The sequence below is a fragment of the Spermophilus citellus genome (assembly GCF_964194105.1).
Source record: "Spermophilus citellus genome assembly, chromosome: 5".
Lineage (NCBI taxonomy): Eukaryota > Metazoa > Chordata > Mammalia > Rodentia > Sciuridae > Spermophilus > Spermophilus citellus.
Genome location: NC_138186.1, coordinates 145302935 through 145322923, shown reverse-complemented (window position 1 = coordinate 145322923; position 19989 = coordinate 145302935). Strand labels below are relative to the sequence as shown.

The following is a 19989-nucleotide window of genomic DNA, read 5'->3' as shown; positions in this document are numbered from 1 at the left end:
AGAATTTCTGCAATTTCATGGTTTTTAAACATTTCAACCAATTCATCTGATACCACAAGCAGTCAAAATATACACAGAGTTTATAATATTTAGTTTTCCTGTTTTCAGTTACTAGCGTAGCAAAAAATGTTGTTGCCACACATGCAATGTATTAAGTACCTAATGGTAAAGATAGCCAAGAGGAGGGAACACACAGCTATTGGAGAAGGTGGGACCGGATGCTTGAACTGGATTTGGTAGTCTGAATACAACATTTTCAGTGAGTTGATCCAAAGAAGACATTTCAAGCACAGAACTTAGAGGTAGGGTGCCACTTGATGCACAGTGAGTTGCTTAATGATACTGTAACAGTATAAATTGTTTGAGGGCACTGAGGCAAGGGTGAGAACTGATGTGTGTTGGGGGGGGGGATCATTTCTACCATAAACCTGTACACACAGGGGTAAACTGCTTAAGCCATCATTTCTAAAAATGGAGAAATGGCAGATTTTGTGTTCCTGAGGGTCCCTGATGCCACTCCCTAGTGGTGAAAATGGCTCAGTTGAACAGCACCTGATGCTGGGCAAGGAAAGGGCTTTGGGAACCAGGTGAATGAGGAAGAGGAAGCAAGAGATAATTCTGAAAGCAAAGCAGCTCACATCTGGGGCTCATCCTAAGGCCCTCTGTTCATAGGTGGATGATAAAAGATTTTTTGCAGACACCAGAAATTGTGAGCCCTTCTCTCTCTGAGAATGAGAAGGCAAAGGAAGAAGAAGGGAGGGGACCAGCATCCTTTAGGGAGGTACTGAGCTGGAGCCTGCTCCTTCCAGGCAGGGTGACCAGGACTGCAGCCTGGGGTGCAGCGATCTTTCCAAATGGCCACCGATGCATTTCCATTAAGACTCAACTACCTGTCCTAGCAAAAGGCTAGAAAACCCATTTAAGCCATGAGAAGTTAAACTAGCTCTGCCACTAACACACGATAGAAAAATAACATACCTCCAACCCCACTGACACGCTAACATCTGTTGAATTCGGCAGTTTTACCAGAGGGTGCCATTTCAAATATGAATTTTAATCATTTAATTTATTAAAACAAACCGAGGAGAGCAACAGTTGAAGTATCATAGTTGAATTTTCTGCCCAGGTGGCTTTTTCCACTTTGCTTGCCCTATACACACGAAATATGGGATGGCTTCCGCATTACCTCATTTCTTCTGACCAAGACCCATTTCCCAGTGCTCCATCTCTCGAATGCCACATAAACCTCAGGATGATTGGTTTCCTTCTCTTTTCTAAGTACTTAAATACTCATTGTTTATTAGAGACCAACATTGGTTTGTTTTTTAAAAATTCTTTTCTTTGCTCAGACCATTACTTTTTTATAATATTCTTTATAGATTATTAGGCAACTTAACCAAAAAAAAGTTTCTGTCATAAGTTATTAAAAACAAAACCAGGCAAGTTTTAATTTCCTAGTCTCTTTCCACGAGAAAGAGAGAGGTAATTTTTGGTGTATCTTTTCTGTCCACCCCATCTCTCACCGCCAATGGCATGTCAGGATTCCACTGCATAGGGCCAGCCAAAACGTCAAATACATAAACACACACTCATATTCTTTCTTCTCAAGTGAAGCCACTACTTTACAAATATTTACCAACATATTCCACAAAGGGAGAGATCACCCTGGAATCACTTATAGCATGTGTAGTTTATGGAGCCCATTGGGGTCCTTCAGGGGGATCCTAGGCATCTTTGTGTCCTTGTGCTCACTGTTAGAAACAGCAAATTCTCCATGACAGTCCCAAATACAGCACATTCTTATGATATGACAAATCCTCTATGAATCATCATTTCCACATTTGTGGGTGAGTTGATTTTTCCTTTTATCAGTTTAGGGTTGTTTGTATTATTGTTGCTTGTCAAAGAGGAAACTGAGGCACGAGAGTTTACCAACTTGCCCAGGACATAGAAGGGGTGTAGGCCAAAGGCAGTCCTGGGAATATCATACATTCTATAGTTGTATAGTTAACAACTGGAAGATACATTTTACTTTATATGCATAATTACAAAAAGCAACTCAAAGAGAATATTTTTTGTTTTTGTTTTGGAAGGTAGCTCTAATATGTCAACAAGAAAGGTTGGAGGCAGGATGGACATTAAAAAGCATCCAATTCCACCCTCTCCTCTGGAGGACTGAAACTCTGGAAACTCAGCTTGTTTGAGCCCACAGGGCAAGCCTGAAGCAGGCTAAGCCCAAATCCCAGGTTTCTTATTCCACCCCAATGCACCTCGTACCTTATCACTCTTAAATTTTTAGATGCTTTTCTACAACAGAGCCAACATTTGTAAGTCCCAGCCCTTGGACCTTAAACTGTACAGTTTGTCTTCCTTCCTTTTCCCATTTTTCTGACTTGGGCTCTTCGATTAATCAGATGTGGCCCTGCCACCTTGTTGCACCCCACAGTCAATTTACCTGGAAAGCTGTGGAGAGCATCTTCGTTTTCCAGAATGCCCCTCTGTTTGGTTGCCTGCAGTTCACTTTTGGATTTCCAAACCAGCTTGACCATCCTGATCATCTCTGGCAAGTCCCAGGGCAGCGGCCCCTGCTGGCACCCCGGCCGGCTGCCCAGGGAGGAGGGCAGCACACCTTCTGGGGCTGTCCACCTCCTGCCTAGCTCTGCCGAGTGGAAATACCGCTCTAGTACAGGCATTCTGCCCTGTGCCCCACAAGAGGAGGTAGGGCTGCCGCCGCCACCGTCGCCGCCGCTGCCGCCGCCGCTGCTGCTCGCAGAAGGGAAATTCTTCCTCGGCAGGGGTAGCCGAACCCCCGTGAGATCCTCTCCAGCCTTGGAAAGACAAGCCTCCTCCAGCCTGGCACAGCCTCCTGTCTCTCCGGTCCCCACGCAAACGCTGGCGACGAGAGCGAGGCACTTCCCAAGGTTTCTCACTGGTGAGAAACTGTTACTGTACTCCTTCCTGAGAGATAGAATGCATTTTTTTTTTTTCCTTTTCCCTTCTCTCTCAGGCACTGAGTTCACAGCACTTAATTAATCCCAGGCTACAGCTGGAACGACAGCGGGGGGGAAGAAAAGCCATTGAGTTCTCTGCATTTGCTTTCCCTCCTCTTCCTCCTGATTTGTTTCCAATTTGCTTTTTGGTGCTTGTCAAAGTTTGTCAAACGTCTTAGCTCTGAAGGACTTCAGGCAAAGAAGGGAGGCTGTCTCTTTGCCAGACTCTCCGGGGTCCCCCAGAGGCCAGTTATCTGGAGGTGTCAGGTGAGGAGTCAACCACCAACTGCAGGAAGCCTAGAAGCTTCCAGGTCTCTGGTCCTGCAAACCCCCAGGAGCTCTGGGGGGGGGGGGAAGGAAGCTGAGCACCGCAGAACCAGTTCGCAGCAGCTTCTCTCCAAAGGCCAGGTGGGGGGACACACTGGGATGGAACTGGGCTGATCTTGGGATCGCAGATCAAACAAACACTCTCCCTCCTACTCCGCACCCCTCCCCCTTCGCTGTCATTTGGTTCTCAGCAAACCTAACAGGGTTTTGGCTTATTAGTCAAATCCCTTTGTAACCTCAGCTGCCCTTCAGCTGGAAGGGAAATAACATCGAATCACTTCCAAAGCTGCGGAAAGAAGTGAGTTAGAGAAGCGTCAAGGTCCCCGTGCATATGCATATTGTGGGTCTGTACTGTCTGGACCCACAACTTGGGATGGCTAAAAACCCACTTTCAAATGGAAGCAGTCATTTTCAAGGATGTTCACAGGGGGCCTGAGCGGTCTTGAAAAGAAAGGGGAAATATGTGGAAGATTCACTTTCTGGAGAGAGCGCACTGTGGGCATAATATCTGGGCCACTGACTACTGTGTCCCCACATGAGAGCGGTTGAATTGAGGACAACCATGGGCCAGTTCTCTTGTTTCCTGAGGCTGGGAGATGAAGGCGCTCACCCTGGAAGCAGAACCAACACAGCAACAAGGGATGCCCCCCGTAGCTTATGTGAAAGGCCCTGGACATAAAGTGGGGGTGGTATTATGCTTGGCACTTTCCTCAGTAAATTGGGTTTGTGGGAACAATTTGAACTTGAGCATTCACATGGATAGCCCCTGTTTTCTTGGAGGACATTGTAACAACCCTATCTTCCTCTCCTCTCCACATCTCTGCAGTGCAAAGGGCTTTGTTTTGGTTGGCCCTTCATTTTGCTGATGTACAATCTGTTGCTCTTGCTCTACATTCCTTTTGGAGCTGGTTTGATCACACAATCATTTGATGTTTCTTTAGGGGAGCGTGGAGGAGACATGGGGGAGAGGAGAAAGAGCATCATAGAGTGTGTTTTGTTTTCATTGCTCCTACCTCATTTTTTAAAAAAAAGCTTCTGTGATTTTGTTGTTAGTATTATTCTATTATTTCTCTGAACCTATGGTTAACAAGATGGGTGTTCCACACTGGTGAGTGATTTAAGTGATTTTCTTTTCTTTTCTTCCTTCTCTCTCTCTCTCTCTCTCTCTCTCTCTCTCTTTCTTTCTTTCTTTCTTTTCCCTCTGGGTGGAAGAGTATACCAGCAAACCTATTCTCTTTCCAAATACATGAAAAAGGAGCAAAACAATGAAAAAATCAAAGACACTACTTTTCATGACTTTCATCATTAAAATATTGATCAAACAGCTCTTCCTAATACAACCAGATATTTATACCACCCACTGAGGGAATAATCAGTGATCACTTTATCAGGAAGTGGTGCCATTCTTTATTTCCCTGTTAGCAGATGAAAGGATTCCGCCTCAGTGTGACACATCCGCCACTTCAACCCTTCTAGTCCTATCTTCCCTCTCCATCAGACTGGAGGCACCAAGGCTTTTCAGAATTGAGAGACAATATTTTCTTTAATAAGCACATGTAGGCTGCTGCACTCTATTACCATATTTCCTGAATAATGTTTTAAACTCACTTCTTAGTCACAAACTTCCTTGACATAACAACTGAAGAGTTTCCTAAGTGTTTGACTATTTTTATTTTTGTTCAGTTATTTTGCAATAGCACTTAGCATCAGGATATCCTGACCCTTGGAACAAAGGGGTTAAGAACAAAGAAAACAAATATATGATATAATATATATCACATACGCCAATATTATGAACATGACTCTTCATTGTACAGTTCTTCAAGAATGAAGTTTTATTTTTTAATCCAAGGATATAAATTTACACTGTATTCTTCATAATATTTTACATATTTCCTTGTAAAATGTGAAGTTATAAGATGTTGGACCATGGAGCATGAAGACTTCCTATGGGAGATAAGTTAGGGCTAAGCAAACACTATTTCAAATTTTCATTCCTAAGGAAGAACCTACTTCACGTGAAGGTTTGAAAGTTAAAAATGTTTGAACAATTTAAAAAATTTCCCCCAATGTGGGATTATCTTCATCCCAGAGCAGAAGTGCAAAAATACCACAAGAAAGGTCGTTCTCATGGTATTTCTGGCTCACATAGAAACAGGAAGTACAGGAAATCTTGCGAGAAAGCTTGGCTCAGGAGATTTTGGCTCAACTGCAAGCTCAAAAGAGGGGCAAACTGATGGGATGGTGGCTGGAACTTACTGGACTAAAATCTCTGTGTCACATTATTGCTCTGAAAGGTGGTTTTGTTACGTTTTGCAGCTGGCATCTCTTAGGCTGTCATCCCTTTAGTCTTGCAGATAGTTACCTTAGAAGAACATGCCTATAAAGTTATAGTTTTTCCTCTGCTTGTGCCATGAGCATCATTCACTTTGATACTGTGTTAGCAGACTGTGTCACAGGGTATGGGGCAATGGGTGGAGATACTCAGTGCTCAGAGGAGTCATGGGGCAAAGTCTCATCTACCTGACTTGTAAGAACTCTTAAAAATGTTAACATCTGTAATTCACGTGCTACAGTCAGAAAATTTTAGGACGGATTTTCAAAATAACCAAGTTTCTTTTTTCAGTCATTGTGAGTCAACCTAACATCCCATTAAGAGGAAAATAGAGGAGTTCTCTTCTTGTGTGAAAGAAATGTACTGAGAACTATCAAAGACAAAACAGCTTGTTCCAATGGAAACCTAATTCTAGCAGAAAGATTTCATGCGTGGTTGCAGGTATAAAAGAGAAGAAAATGATAACTCTAAGACAAAAAGAAGAGTGTCCAAGGCATAGTTGATTTGGTCCCTGAATTATTTTGAAGAATCTTTAATGTTCTGATGGCTATGTAAAAATCTCATAGACTGTGGGTGCTCTAGTCACTAGACAGATAAGCCTTTTTATGATTTTAAAAATAAAATATTAACAATATTAAGTATATCCAATCATTCTAGCGAATGAACCTTAAAAATGCAAACTTAGAAACTGATATTCATTGCCACCTTATTTTCTTTTTAGTCAATAAATTCTCATAAAACCTCATCTTAATTAAAATCTAATTCAATTATTTTGGAAGTACTTGCTCTTTTAGTCCTCATCTCTTTTCTATCTTTTGGGAAAAAATGTCAAACTATTGATGGGACTGTCCTCTCCATCAATTCAGTTCAAATATGAATGTGTAAACACACACACACACACACGCACACACACGCACACACGTGCGCGTGACCACCCTGTTTTCACAGACGCAACTCAAATGCAACTCAAAATGAACAGGGAAGGGAACACAGGTCTTTTGACTTTGTTTAACGTAGTCTAAGAAGCTCAAACAATTTACAGTGTCCTTCAGGAGAAACAGAAATGTAATAGCTTTGGCCTTAGCTAATCTCAAGGAACGGTGCCAGCGAGTAGGGAAAAGGACTGGGTCTGCAGACCAACCATATAAGGCAGTGCATATTTCTGTTGTCATGTGGGAAAAGGGGAGAGTGGGTGGGGCCAGAAGAGGAAAGATGAGATGGGGAAAGTAAAGGGGTTGAGCTGGCAGATTCATAGTTTGATTTCACAACAGGTATCTAAGCTATACCCAATCACTCTCTTATTCACTTTGCAAGTATGTACTGACTGTGAGGACAACAGCAGCAAGAAGTACTTCCTGTCTTGGTCCCTGGGTTTTTTTTTTTTTTTCAGGTACCTGAACCTATATAGCTCTGTTGCCTAGATCCTGGCTTTCAGTGTGAGTTACATCTGGTCTTCTTCCATTGTTGTTATTATTTTTTGTTTTTCTAAAGAGAGGAACCAGGGTTCCAGCTGGTGTCAGACCTCTACCCTGGCTCTTAGGTGTCTTAATCTATGCTAAATTGACTGTCTCTGAGAGTTTTGCCAACTCAAGTGATGAGATCAAGGTGGTAGGAAGACCTACTTGTCTTTCCTTGGTTCCTCCTTGCTAGTGAACATGGCCTCCTGTTCTTTTCCACATTGAACATAACTCTACAGTGTGTGACCCTGGCCACCTCTGACTGTAGCCTTTGCAGGATTCCAAAACATATCTTCTGATTGTGAAAGATCATAAGTGGTGGTAGAGGACACTTATTCATAATTTCATATTTGAGTGTGTCTACTTTTTATAAAACAGCTGCAACAATAAAATCTCTAAAATAACCCTACATGCCTACTGAGGTTTACAAAAACTGGGTTTCACTACCAAATTTTGCTTAAAACTTAGTGCCTTATCTACAAATGGATATAAGAGCAAAAAGCACCTTATCCATTGCACTGGGATCTTATAAGAAGATCAAAATGTGAGCTATTTTAAAACCAAAATGTGCTACAAAATATAATATTATTATTTTTAAACTATAAGATAACATACTTGGCAATTTACTTAAACTCAAACTTTAGCCAGGGATCTATTGGAAATCTTAAAAGTCAAACCCACCCCTTGAAGTCAACATCCCTTTGGAAATTTGCCCTCCTCATGGAGATACAGGCGTTGAGGAAATCAAAGATAGGGGTAGTGGGTAGAGGGTATTGGGGAGTGGTCCCTGGGGATATTTAAGAGTGGAAAGGCAGAATAAGGTGGACAAAATTGTTGACCTGTGAATGAGCATAGTTAGATAAAAGGTAATGTACGTGTGAACTTATTAGAAGTGGCTCAATAAGATAAATATTATTTATAAGTGCATTTTGGAGATGTAACAGCTCATGAATTACATCTAGGTTGAAGCCTGCATGATCTTTACTGTGGGTTATTTGGTGCTCCAGTTAATACTGTATAGGTTTTGGCAAAGGAGGATTGTGCTTCCGGAAGTCCATAATGATTAATGGGTGTGTCTGATGTTCCTGCTCTGTGTCCTATGCTCTGCTAAGGAGCATGTGTCTTCAGGCTGCCTGCTGGCCTCATTTCCCTAGAAAAACTTATGAGAGCCTCACATTATTTGCTGGGGTCTTTATTCCTCAAACATTTTTAGAATTTTGATTGCTTATCAATTTGTACATTTAAAAGAAGTATTTGTGCAAAACCAAATATAATGTATAACAAGGGACCTAAAGTCTGAAATATGTTTTTTTTTTCTTGTTTCATTCTGTACAAGTGAGATGGCTGACTTCTGAAATTTCTCAGGAATTACGCTGGGCTCAGAAGACCCCAAGGAGTGTGGAGGGCAGACAATCAACAAAGGGTTGCTGGATGAGGGCTTTTCCTCTTAATATAATAAAAGTAAACAGGTCACTAATAAGATACAGAAAGATTATTGATGCAAACAACATAACAAAGGGAAGTGAAAAAATAGTAAGGAATAAAGCCTTCTAACAGGACCTACATTTGCCCTTGAAATTCACTTACCTTTACCTGAAAGGATCTCAACGTCAATTTGAAAGAAGAAAATTTCAACTGCTCCATGTGTATGGAGTATAACCCTGCTGCCTCTTCCAATGATTATTTTTTTCTCTTTTGGTTTTCTCTTATTACCTCCTGGGGGTTATGAATTTCAAGAAATATCTATGCCAACAGGTGTCTCTCAGATGCTATTCTGTTTCTCAGATGTTAATATGCAAAGAATAACCAGGTAATCCATTAAAATGCAAGATTCTAATTTGGCAGATCTGGGTAGGGACCTGAGACTTTTTAATAAAAGACTGAGACTTTGCATTTCTAACAAGTTCCCAGAGGATGACAACGGTGTTGATCTGTGACTATGTTCTGAGTGACAGGCCTAGAGGTCTACCATGTGACAGCTATTTTCTGCTTGTTCTGTATTAGTCATTTATGAAAGAAAATGCAGCCGAAGACCCATTCTTTACAGATACACCTATTAGAATGGAGAACAATTATACTGGCTGGGGTCAAGCACTTTCAAAGGAAATAAACAATCAGAACTGCTACATAAGAACGAGGGCTGTATCAAGGGATATACAAGACCTTGAGCCACTGCTTGGCTTTTTAATTTTGTTTATTGTTTCCCTTATGGATTAACTTTAAAGATAAGATTGAATATTAAGTGTAAGCCACTGTGGTGAACATAGATGATCACTCTTAAAGAACTTTATTACCAAGTTTTTGAAAGTCTGTTCTCATCAAATGTCAAACAAAACTTGGCCAATTTTGCCATCCCTTTTCAGCATTTTCTTGCACCCTGTCACCATTTCCAGAATGGCTGGAGTACAGGAAAGGCTCTGAGTCTTCAATCTTCATCATTGGGATACTCTCACCAAGACCAGTTTCTTCATTTAATTTATTATACATTATGCAAAGTGGTCTTTGGAGGAAGCCTGGTAATCTTTCCCACTGTAATATTCCAGGCATGAATGAATGGTGACCAGATGATTCCACAAAGAAATAAAGATGGGAAAAAGTCTTTCATGGCACTGTAGCCAGTGGCCAATGCTGCTGCTGACTCAGAGAAATGCACCACAATGCCATTTCTCATGTTTTGCCTTAGCAAAACACAGACATACAGAAAACACAAAAGACAAAATAAACTCTACAGCAGGCCACACTTTTTAACAGGTATCTACTGGAAGTCATGCTGCCCCTCATGCAGTATTTGTGAGGTGCCAGGAGCCAGAGGCATGTGAAATCAGCTGGAAGACGAGGGTAACCAAGAGCATGAGGCTAGAATATACCCACATTTATATGATTAAAAATTTGTACACTTAACTAAACAAGAACGCTTAGAATAAATGAAAGCATCTGTTGGTAATTGGAAACACAGTTTGTTATATTTTTTCCATTGTCTTCCTTGGTTCTTTCTAAGGCTAAATGCTTTGCTATGGTTACAAACACCTATATTTCCTGTTATCCAGCAGAACAACTAAAAAAAAAAGCAAGAAAGAGGAAGCTGGAAGATATTGTATTAACGATTAATATACATCATCTTATCATTTCAGATAATTTTAGAAATTGTCCTCTGGGGTGGCAGGAGAACTGAGAGTGAAAATAAAGGGAAGGCCATGTAATATAGGGAATATACATCATGCTCTGCAAAGTGTGGTGTGGGGATTCCCAACAAATCATTTTTTGGTTTGATATATAGTGTTGCTAGAAGAATAACAGCACTATACCCAAAGAAAGAATGCATAGAACACTGGAATACTTCACAGCATTGATGTGTGTATAAGACCTTTGCATCAAAAGATTCTCTACGAATTTCCTTTTGGTAATTTTCTTTTTCACCCCCTCTTCCCTAGTCAAAATCAAGTGATATTTTGTTCCTTCTGTTCTGTAAATTATCTAAAAAGATTGTGCATCTTTCTGTCTCTAGGATATGGAAACCAACTTGTTCTGTTCTATTTTCTTATTTGAATCTCTGGGTCTTTCTTTGTCTTCCATGGGCCCCTTCTTGAATCTATCCTGTGGTCTGCTAGTAAGACTTCTTGCACTCTTTGTTCTCTGATATATCTTTGCATTTGACATTGACAGTCTGTCACCCACTTAAATGCAAAGTAAAATCTACTGACCTTTGGTTTGTATACGTTCTGTATCTTGCTGCTCTTTATGTTTGTATGTCTGAACTAGAGTATCAGGGCTCAACTTCAGAAGTACATCCCCAGGCTTTTAATCAATGCCTCTTTAATACTGTTACTACTACCCCAACCTTGCCTTCAAACTTTGAGGAGTTGGTTGATTGAGCTGTCATTAAGATATTCAACTCTTATTAACCATTAAAGAAACTTCAGTTAAGTCCTGTTTGTCTTTAAATGTTGTTGTATTGTGGACTGGACATAAAAAAATCATGTCATTTTCAAATATGTAACATATGAAATGTGATGGGCAACTACTAAGATTAATTTAACATAAAGAAAATTATTATTTACAAAAACAGTCCCTTTGTGGGGCATTCAACTTTCAAAAATAGGCTCCTATTCACCAAGTCACTCGAATTTATGTCAGATACACACTCAACATGCCAGATGCACTCAGATACTATGAATGGCAGTGGAATAATGGCCTCTGAAGATGTCCACCCCCTAGAACCTTGTAGCCTGTAAAGATGTTGGGTTACACAGCAAAGGGAAATTCGAGTAGCTGAAGAAATTGAGGGATTGCTATCAGCTGGTATTCCACTAGGGAGAATGCCTGGATTATCTGAATGGGCCCAGTGTAACCCTGAGAGGTCTTTGTATGAAAGAGAAAGGTAGGAGAATCAGTGGCAGAGGGGTGTGCTATGAGAAGGACTCTGCTTGCTGGTTTTGAAGATAGCAATGTGCCCACAGCCAGCAACAATGGATCCTCCAAAAGATGGAAAAGATGAGAAAATGCAGTTTCCCTTTGAGTTACCAGAAAGAAACACAAAACTGGGGGAACCTTGATTTTGGTCCAGTGGGATGCATTTCAATTCTTTAGCCTTCAGAACTATAACATAATAAATCTGAGTTCTTTAAGTCATTTTAAGTATGGCAATTTGTTGTAATAACAACAAAAAATGAATAAATTATGTTTTTGCTTGGAGTGTCTCCCTTGTTGGGACATCTCTTTCCATTTGTTAAACCCAGATAAAGTCTCATTTGGTTCCCTGCCTCAAAAATAATTCTTCTGTTTAAATTAAACAGTACATCTTATTCATTTTATTTATCAGCAATGCAACTTTATTTCTACCAGTATTTTCCCCTGGTGCTCTGTCCTGTTTTTTAATGTAGACTTTAGAAGTTACTTTGTAACTTGAATTATAGTGATGTATCCTTTATTCATTCATTAGCTACCTATTATTGAGCCTGCTCCATACCAAGTGTTCAATATATAAAAAAAACATGATTCTTGACCTGGAAATTGTTTACAATTTTAGTCGAGAGATAGACATAAGCACAACTAATTATAAAGTACAGTGAATTGTAGTGTTATACTATAAAGGTGGATATAAAAAGTCTCGATTAGTGTTTGCTATTATAATGATGATAATCAACTTTTTTCATTAAATGTTTCTCCATAGCATGAAACTAAGACAATGCCTTAGAAATTGCTACTTAAACTTTTAAAAATTATGTGCAATATACTATGACATCAAATCTGTACATAGCCAGGAAAACATATTTTTACTGATTTTTTTATTTAATAGAATTTTTAAATGTGTAACGATTTAAAAACTTCTAAAGTATTCTTACTTTTTTTCTTAGGTGAGTTGATATTATTTTCCTAGCCAACTGTTGGCTTAAGAAAAATTCTTTTTCCAACAGAGCAAAGAAAGAGGAATCAACACTGTTTGTGTTTTAAGGGAGTTTAGAGATACATGATTTCTATAAGAACATGCCTTGGTCACCTTGGGTTGCAATATTAAAATACCATAGGCTGAATGGATTAAAAACATAAATTAATTTTTCATAATTCTGGAGGCTAGACAAAGGTCAGGGTACCAAAGGTCAGGGTCAGGTTTTGGTGAGGCTTCTTCGCTTGCCTTTCTGCTGTACCCTCACATGCCAGAGAAAGAGAGGAAGCAAGTTCTCTGGTGACTCTTCTGACAAGGATGCTAATTACTTCTCAAAGGCCCCATCTCCAGTACCATTGCATTGGATTAAGGTTTAAACATATGAATTTTGGGGGGACACAAGTATTTGGTTGGTAGCATATATTGTTTTCTAATTTTGTCAATAGTAAAGCATGATCTGGACAGCAAAGCTTTGGGTTCCCACAGACCTGAGTGCAGACACTACCTCTGTATGCTTATTTACCAAACACAGAGCTAAGCTTTTCAAAAATACAAAATTTCTCATTTAATCCTTACAAGAATTTGAAAGAGGTAGACACAACATAAAAGTAACTTGCAGGAGATTCAGATACTATGAAGCTTCCAAGGTTGATAATAACCTTTTAATACTATGCTATACTGTGTGTGGTTGTAATAGTGTATAAAACAATAGGAACCATGCTTAATTTATAGCTTAACTGTATCTGGTTGTATCATTAAATTAAAAAGTGAGATGGGCTATAAAAGAAAGAATAATGGTGACACCCCAGCATCTTTTTCTATAGCTGTTGTGGCTTGGATATGAGGTGTCCCTTAAAGCTCCTGTGTTAATACAGGAATGCTCAGAGGTGAGATCACTGAATTGTGTGAGATGTAACCTAAACAATACCCCCTGGTTTGAATGGACTGACTGTGTAGTAACTGCAGGCAGGTGAGATGTAGCTGGAGGATGTGAGTCACTGGGGGTGTGACCTGGAAAGGTTCACCTCCCTTTGGCCCTACACCCTTTTCTCCCTCTTTTTTGCTTCCTGGCCACCATGAGCTGAGCATTGCTTTCCATCACACCCTTCCACCATGATGTTCTGCCTCACCTTGAGCCCAGAACAATGGACTTGCCTGACTAGAGACTAAACCTCTGGAACAATGAGCCAAAACAAACCTTTACTTCTTAGAGTTGTTCTCAATGGGTATTCTGGTCACAGCATCGCAAAGCTAACATAGCTATTCTTCATGGCAGGATTACCTTGTGTTCCTCAAGTCAAAATCACACCTTCATTGTCACTATGGTCATGAATGTTACCTTCAGGGTGGACTTCAGAACCTTGCCAGAGCCCTCATCAAAGAAAGTGCTGAAGAAAGTCTTCCTCTCTCAGCATGACCAAAGAGGAATAATATGTTATGCATGGACATTTAAAAAAAATTAAATGAATGTATCTGGTCTCCTTTCAGTAATGGAGTGGTTTCTTCAAATCAAACCCTACATTATCTATGACTTTATTCCTTAGGAGAAACAAACTTGATTGACCCACACCATCGCTGTGATTGCCATTGCTGCACACTGTAACTACTGGGGTTAGTGATGGAAGACCATCAGAGTTGTTTTTATGTTATGTAAATAAAATTGCAGCAGCAACTTTGCTGCCTCTGACCTTAATTCCTGGGTCTGAAGAACCAAAGAATGATGACGTGGAATTGGTGAATGGCATCCACAGACTTTCCCAAGATATAGAACAGATATTTTCCTTTTGGAGCTATTGAGTAAGGCAGCTTATAATATCTCAGTTCCAGCTGCATCTGTGTTTTCTAAACAGCTTGACCAGAAATGGAAAGAAAAAGAGCCTTAAATGTTTCCAAGTGTTAAGGAAATGACTTGGGTCACTTTTTGCCTGGACAACATTACTTGTGGGGAATTTGGATCTGGCCCCCAGCTGATGTCTGTCCTGGGGTAGAAGATGCATAGACAAAGCTGAGGACAGTCATGTGTCCAGTGGAACAGATGTGTTTGCTGCCTCAGTTACTTTCTTTGGTTTTACAGGGTAAATCTGATTACTAAGGAACTTATATTTACAAACTTTTTTTACTAGGTAAGTATAAATCTATAAAGTCACCATCACTTTTATGATACTCCTTCCTTTTAAAGGTGTTGCAGAATGATCGAAGGGCTTGACTCTTTAAGTGATATGCCTAATGGAAGGAAAAAATAAATCCTGGGGCAAATCGATCTGACATTCAAAAGCTTCAACAACTTTTTGTATTCTTCCTTCCTGTCCCCAATAATAATTTACTAATAAACTCATTTATTACTTGAGTTAATAGTAAATGCTCTAAATGTTCACCTAACTCAATCTAATTAAGCCTAATTATTCCATTTGTCCCTCTACACATACTAAACACAATTTATGCTTTCTTTTATTTAGCATTTGATTATATTCTGTAAATTCTGTATTTCATCTTTATGATATTAGATTTTATGAGTGCAGGTATTTGTTTCTTTGATATCTTCCTTACAGCACCCCCTAAAGTAGTCTAGATTACAGTGTATGCTGAATTAGCACAGAGAGCTCTGTGTGGGATAGCCACAGCATTTTTGGGAAACCTCAGAAGGGTTACTTGGTGTTGCAAAATCCAGAACTCCTTTTGACCTAAACCATATTTTGGTTTTCTTGAAATTATTGAAGGGTTAGAACTTTTCCCCATTAACATGGTTGGTAAAGTCACGTTTTCCCCCAAGAGCACAACGTGCAAATAAAAGAGATTGGTATGGAAATCTACTTGGGGTTTTACCCCTTTGATTCATCATTCTTATTTCTAACCTCTTGGTCAAACATGCCACTTCCACCTATTTTCTTCAAGCTGGCATTTCTTGGGGGCTTTTGGGGAAAGAATTCAGAAACAAAAGAAAATGTACCAAAACAAGACTGCTTTTACTCTCCAATAGAAAAAGGGGATTGAATAAAAGAGTTTTGGGAGCAATTAAGAGAATTAAATGAGAGCACAAGTGCGAAGTACACAGGACAAGGCCAGGCACTAAGTAGGTATTCAATAAAATCCAGCTATTATGGTCTCTTCCAAGTTACCTGTTCTCTTCTCTATGGAGTTGGTATCAAAGACCCCTTTAGCCCTATATGCCACTAGAGCCAGCAGGTGTGGGATGAAGGTGATATATGAAAGGGAAAAGATAGGAGAGATGAATGTAAGAAAAAATAGTGTATGTTTGGTACAAAGTGGTCAAGGAGCTAAACGAAAGACAAGATAAAGATTAAAAGAAAATAAAAAGAAAAGAAGAGTACAGATTTCCACTAACAATGATCTGGAAGTTTACCCCAAGACAGGGAGGAGATAGGCTGCTGGCCCCTTGACCTCCATATTGGTCTACTGCTGTCTCTTTACCTCATAATTCTAACTATTTATTTATTTATTGGTACTAGGATTGAACTCAGGGGCACTCAACCACTGAGCCACATCCCCAGCCCCATTTTGTATTTTATTAGAGACAAGGTTGCTTAGCCCCTTGCCATTGCTGAGGCTGGCTTTGAACTCTTGATCCTCCTGCCTCAGCCTCCCAAGCCACTGGGATTACAGGTGTGTGCCATGACATCCATCTTTCATGTTCTAACTTTTATCACGTGTTACAGGTCATCTGGAAGGCCCTCCAGATCCAATTTTACAAACTATAGTCTGAAATTATTATTTTCATTTCTATAGTGTGATCTAAATAGCCACCAACTGTGAAAATTGATTTAGTTTCTCCCTAAAACTCTGTAAATCCATTATAACATGCTATAACAACATGTTTTAGAAATGCTATTTTTTTCCTAGCTCTCCTTCCAAGGATGCAGTTAGTGAATTATCAAGGGCTTTCTTGGTGAGGCACTGTCATCTATAAGCTGGCCTCTTAAGGACATTGCAAGAAGCCGGGTCCTGGCTAGTAAACAAAGCACTTTGGAAACTCCTTACCTTTTCAGGCCTTAAGAACATTATTTAGGGCATTAAAGTAGCAATTTTCTAAATGATGTGTTGTGGCCTGAAAAACGTAACGCAACTCCAGAAAGTCTTTTTTTTTTTCCCCCTCAGGGGGTGGCCATGGAATGACTCCTATAATGAGAGAACTCAGAAGTTTCCTTTAAGAGTGTTAGTTGATTTGGGCACTGGGAGAAATTGTAGAAGCTGACAGTGTCAAAGAAAAGCAAGAAATGATTATCTTTTTTTGTTAGGAGAAGGACTGAAAAAGAAAGGTGCTCTGTCCAAGGGGCAGAGGAAGCCAGTGTTACTGTTATGGAAGAGATCATAATCACTGGCTTTTTTTTCTGAACTGTCATTTCTCAGCCCTTCTGATGAAGAGTGGAGAAAGAGGGTTGGTGAGGTTAGTGTGGGTGTGGACTGGGGGACAATCAGGAGATCTGGTGGTCTCTATTAATCCAGGATTCAGGTAGAATTGATCCCAGGGCTCCTAGGACTCTGCCAGGTCTCAAAGGTAAGATTCCAGTTTAGGGGGTCCTAGGAAGTCCCTGGGCTTGTCAAAGTGGCAGTGTCCTGCTTTGTGGACAATGTCTTGGATCTTTTGCACTAAGAGAAGAGTCTGAGCCAAGTGTGATGTTACTAGTTTAACTGCCAACCAGAGCAGGTTATTCATCAGGTATAGCAGGTGCCTTTCACTGCATGAATGACCATGTACCTTGAATGGCCTCACATGAATCCAAAAAATAAACCCATGATCTGAGGAACAAGCAAGAGTCTCAGAAAGCAGTGACCTGATGGAAACTTGGCCAACATGGAACTGCACTAATAAGTAGCTAGTTGGGGTGTGTGTGTGTGGGGGAAGGTTTCAGACTCCCCTGGCACAGGAGTAAGATGAAAGAGTGGGAAAGACCCTAATGAATGAACTAGGTTGCTATTCTGAAAGATGAAGATGGGCAGAGTGACAGGGACTCCATAAGCAAAGGAGAGGGTGGCATGAAATGAGATTTCAGTCCAGACAATGTGGGGCTGTGGAGACTAGAAAATGTTTTTGGATGTCCTTCCAGTGTGATGACAAGCCATTAGAAGGTTTCAGAAGAAGAGTGACATGATTTAATATAGTTTTCACGAGACCACACTGGTAGCTTTGTGGAGAAGGGATTGTATATGAGCAAGAGTTGAAACAGAAATTAACCAAGAGGCTAATAAAATTCAAGAAAGAATGACAGCTTGGTTAGAGCAGTAGCAGTGAAACCAATGGAAAAATAAACAGTTTCAGAAAATATTCTGGAGGTGGGGTTTCTACATGGTATCCATTGGTGGGTGAAGAAAAGAGAGCTGCTAGGGTCTAATGTTATTTGTGGGGATGGTAAGAAATATATTCAGATATATTTAATCAAAGACTTGGTTGGATAATGTAAGTTTGGGATGACTTTTAGATACCAAGTAGATATCAGGTAGGGAGTGTGAGTATGGAGTATAGAGGAAAAGTCAGTCCTTATATAATTATTTGGGAGGTTTTTAAATAAAAGCAAATAAACATCAAGCTAGTTCAGTCCGGACTCACCAACTCCAAATCAACTCTTAGAGAATTAGGCATAAAGCATGAAGGATAAAGAATGGGAAAGAGCTATACCTCTACTCTTAGAAACTATTTCTAAAGGGGAGGCGGGTTAAAAATCATAGTGTTGATAAAATGTGGTAAATGGAGATAAGTGCAGTGAAATAGGACGTATAAAGAAAGCTGCACTAACTAGTTATGCCTGGAATTATCAGGGACTGTAGAGACAAGAGGTGACCTGAAAGTCATTGGATAGGAACAGTTTTCTTGTAACTCCCTTCCTCTTAGTATGGGTGCTTACTTAGAGATCGTAGTGAGCAGATGGGGTTGGTTGCAGAAGTGTTAAATGGACAAAAAGTATTTTTTTTTCAGCCTTTAGAGGCCCTGTTCTTAAGCAAGGCAACAATAACCCTGGTACTCAGCAGTTTGCTATGTGAAGAGTGGTTTCCTTTTGATCAGTAGTCTCCTGCCTTAGGGACATGGAATGATAAGGAATCAAGGCCTGGGAGAATCTTCCTGCAATATATTTAAAGGTTATATTACTATATATTTCAACATATTAGGTGGTTTAATTTGTTCATCTATAAGTATTTAAAACATAAATATGTATATGCATGCATGTGTCTAAGTAAAATATTTAGCTGTGATAAGATTATGTAGGTCATCAAAAATGTTCAGTTCTTTGTTTGAACTTTAATTCTATCAACTCAGCTAGATGGTGAAGCAAGAGAGTAGAACAGGACTCTCCAGAAATCATTTTTCCTTCCACTGTAGAAACATCAATTTGAACAGCTATCCACATGCAAAAATACCTTCATAAAAGCTCAAGAAATCAGGTGAGAGACCCCAGTGCCTGGTCATAGCACAATAATAGGAAATGATGCATTGAAGAGGGTGATTTTACAACTCATTGAAATAATATTGTTACTCTTTGTTGAACAGAAACTCCAATTAATTGTGGTTAATAAAAAAAGAAAAAGGAACACCCAAACAATTATTTCCAAATTAATTCTGTCTCATAGACAAAATATATCAAACATGAAGCACACTGGGGGACAAAATGGTAAAAACCATATTCAGTGGTGCCTGAATATCACAGGGTCAACTCTAATATATCATCAACTTGGTGGCTATGTCTTTTCTTTCTCTTCTTCACTTCTTAGTTGAACTACTAAGCTGTCAACCATTCAATTCCTTTATTACTTATTCTAACTATTTGTAAAATTAAAAATAATTTTTTTCAGGGAATTAATTTCATACTTATCTGAAACAATGGAATTCTTACAAAGCACCCTGTAATTTACCAGAAGATAATTAGTTAAATGTCCTTTCCTTTAATCACTTTACTTGTTGAACCATTTATTCCAAGCAAAATCATCTATTAACCTCAGAAGCAGGTCAGTTTTAATAAAGTGCTGTGCATTTCTATAGTGTTTACTTTCAGGATTATATTTTAAAGAATCCACTTATTTGTGTACCTTTCGATTCCTTTGAATTGGATTAAAGCAGAAATTGTGTTTTTATGAAAGTGGAGACTGAGCTGGGTGGATGGCTTTGAGAGGTGGGGAAAAAGAAAGACAGGAACACACTGCCAGGAGTTAGGGATGCTGGGTCAGAAAAAGTGAACCCATAGGTCAAGCCCATATTCAGAGGATTAATGATGCAGTATCACCAAAAATTTTTAAGTAAGAATTTGGCTTTTGAGATATATATCTTCAATTAAATATCTTAAGAAACATTGGAACCTTGTGAGACTTCTTTATGGTGATTTATGAGTTCATATTTTTTTGGGATTAAAAACCATACATCATTTTTATTGTTAAATCATAAAGAGGTAACAAAAATCAAAGCAAAAGTTACAGGGTAAGACTTAACAAAACGACTAGGAGCATCAAAGGAAGTGAAAATTGCCCTGTATTAGGCACAAGGCAACATGAATT

At 39.5% G+C, this 19989-nt stretch overlaps 1 protein-coding gene across 3 annotated transcripts in view; it reads right to left on the bottom strand.

The window, feature by feature from the left end:
• The window catches only part of PDE7B (phosphodiesterase 7B), a 308410-nt gene that overhangs the window by 136021 nt on the left and 152400 nt on the right, over positions 1–19989 (bottom strand). Inside the window, exon 1 of one of the 3 annotated variants that reach the window (XM_081296563.1) lies at positions 2456–3575. The exons of the other annotated variants lie outside the window; for them this stretch is intronic. Within the exon in view, the coding sequence (XP_081152689.1) occupies positions 2456–2693 (238 nt within the window). The 5' untranslated portion in view covers positions 2694–3575. Of the gene's footprint in view, positions 1–2455; positions 3576–19989 lie in introns of those variants that run through there. 3 annotated transcript variants of the gene reach the window in all.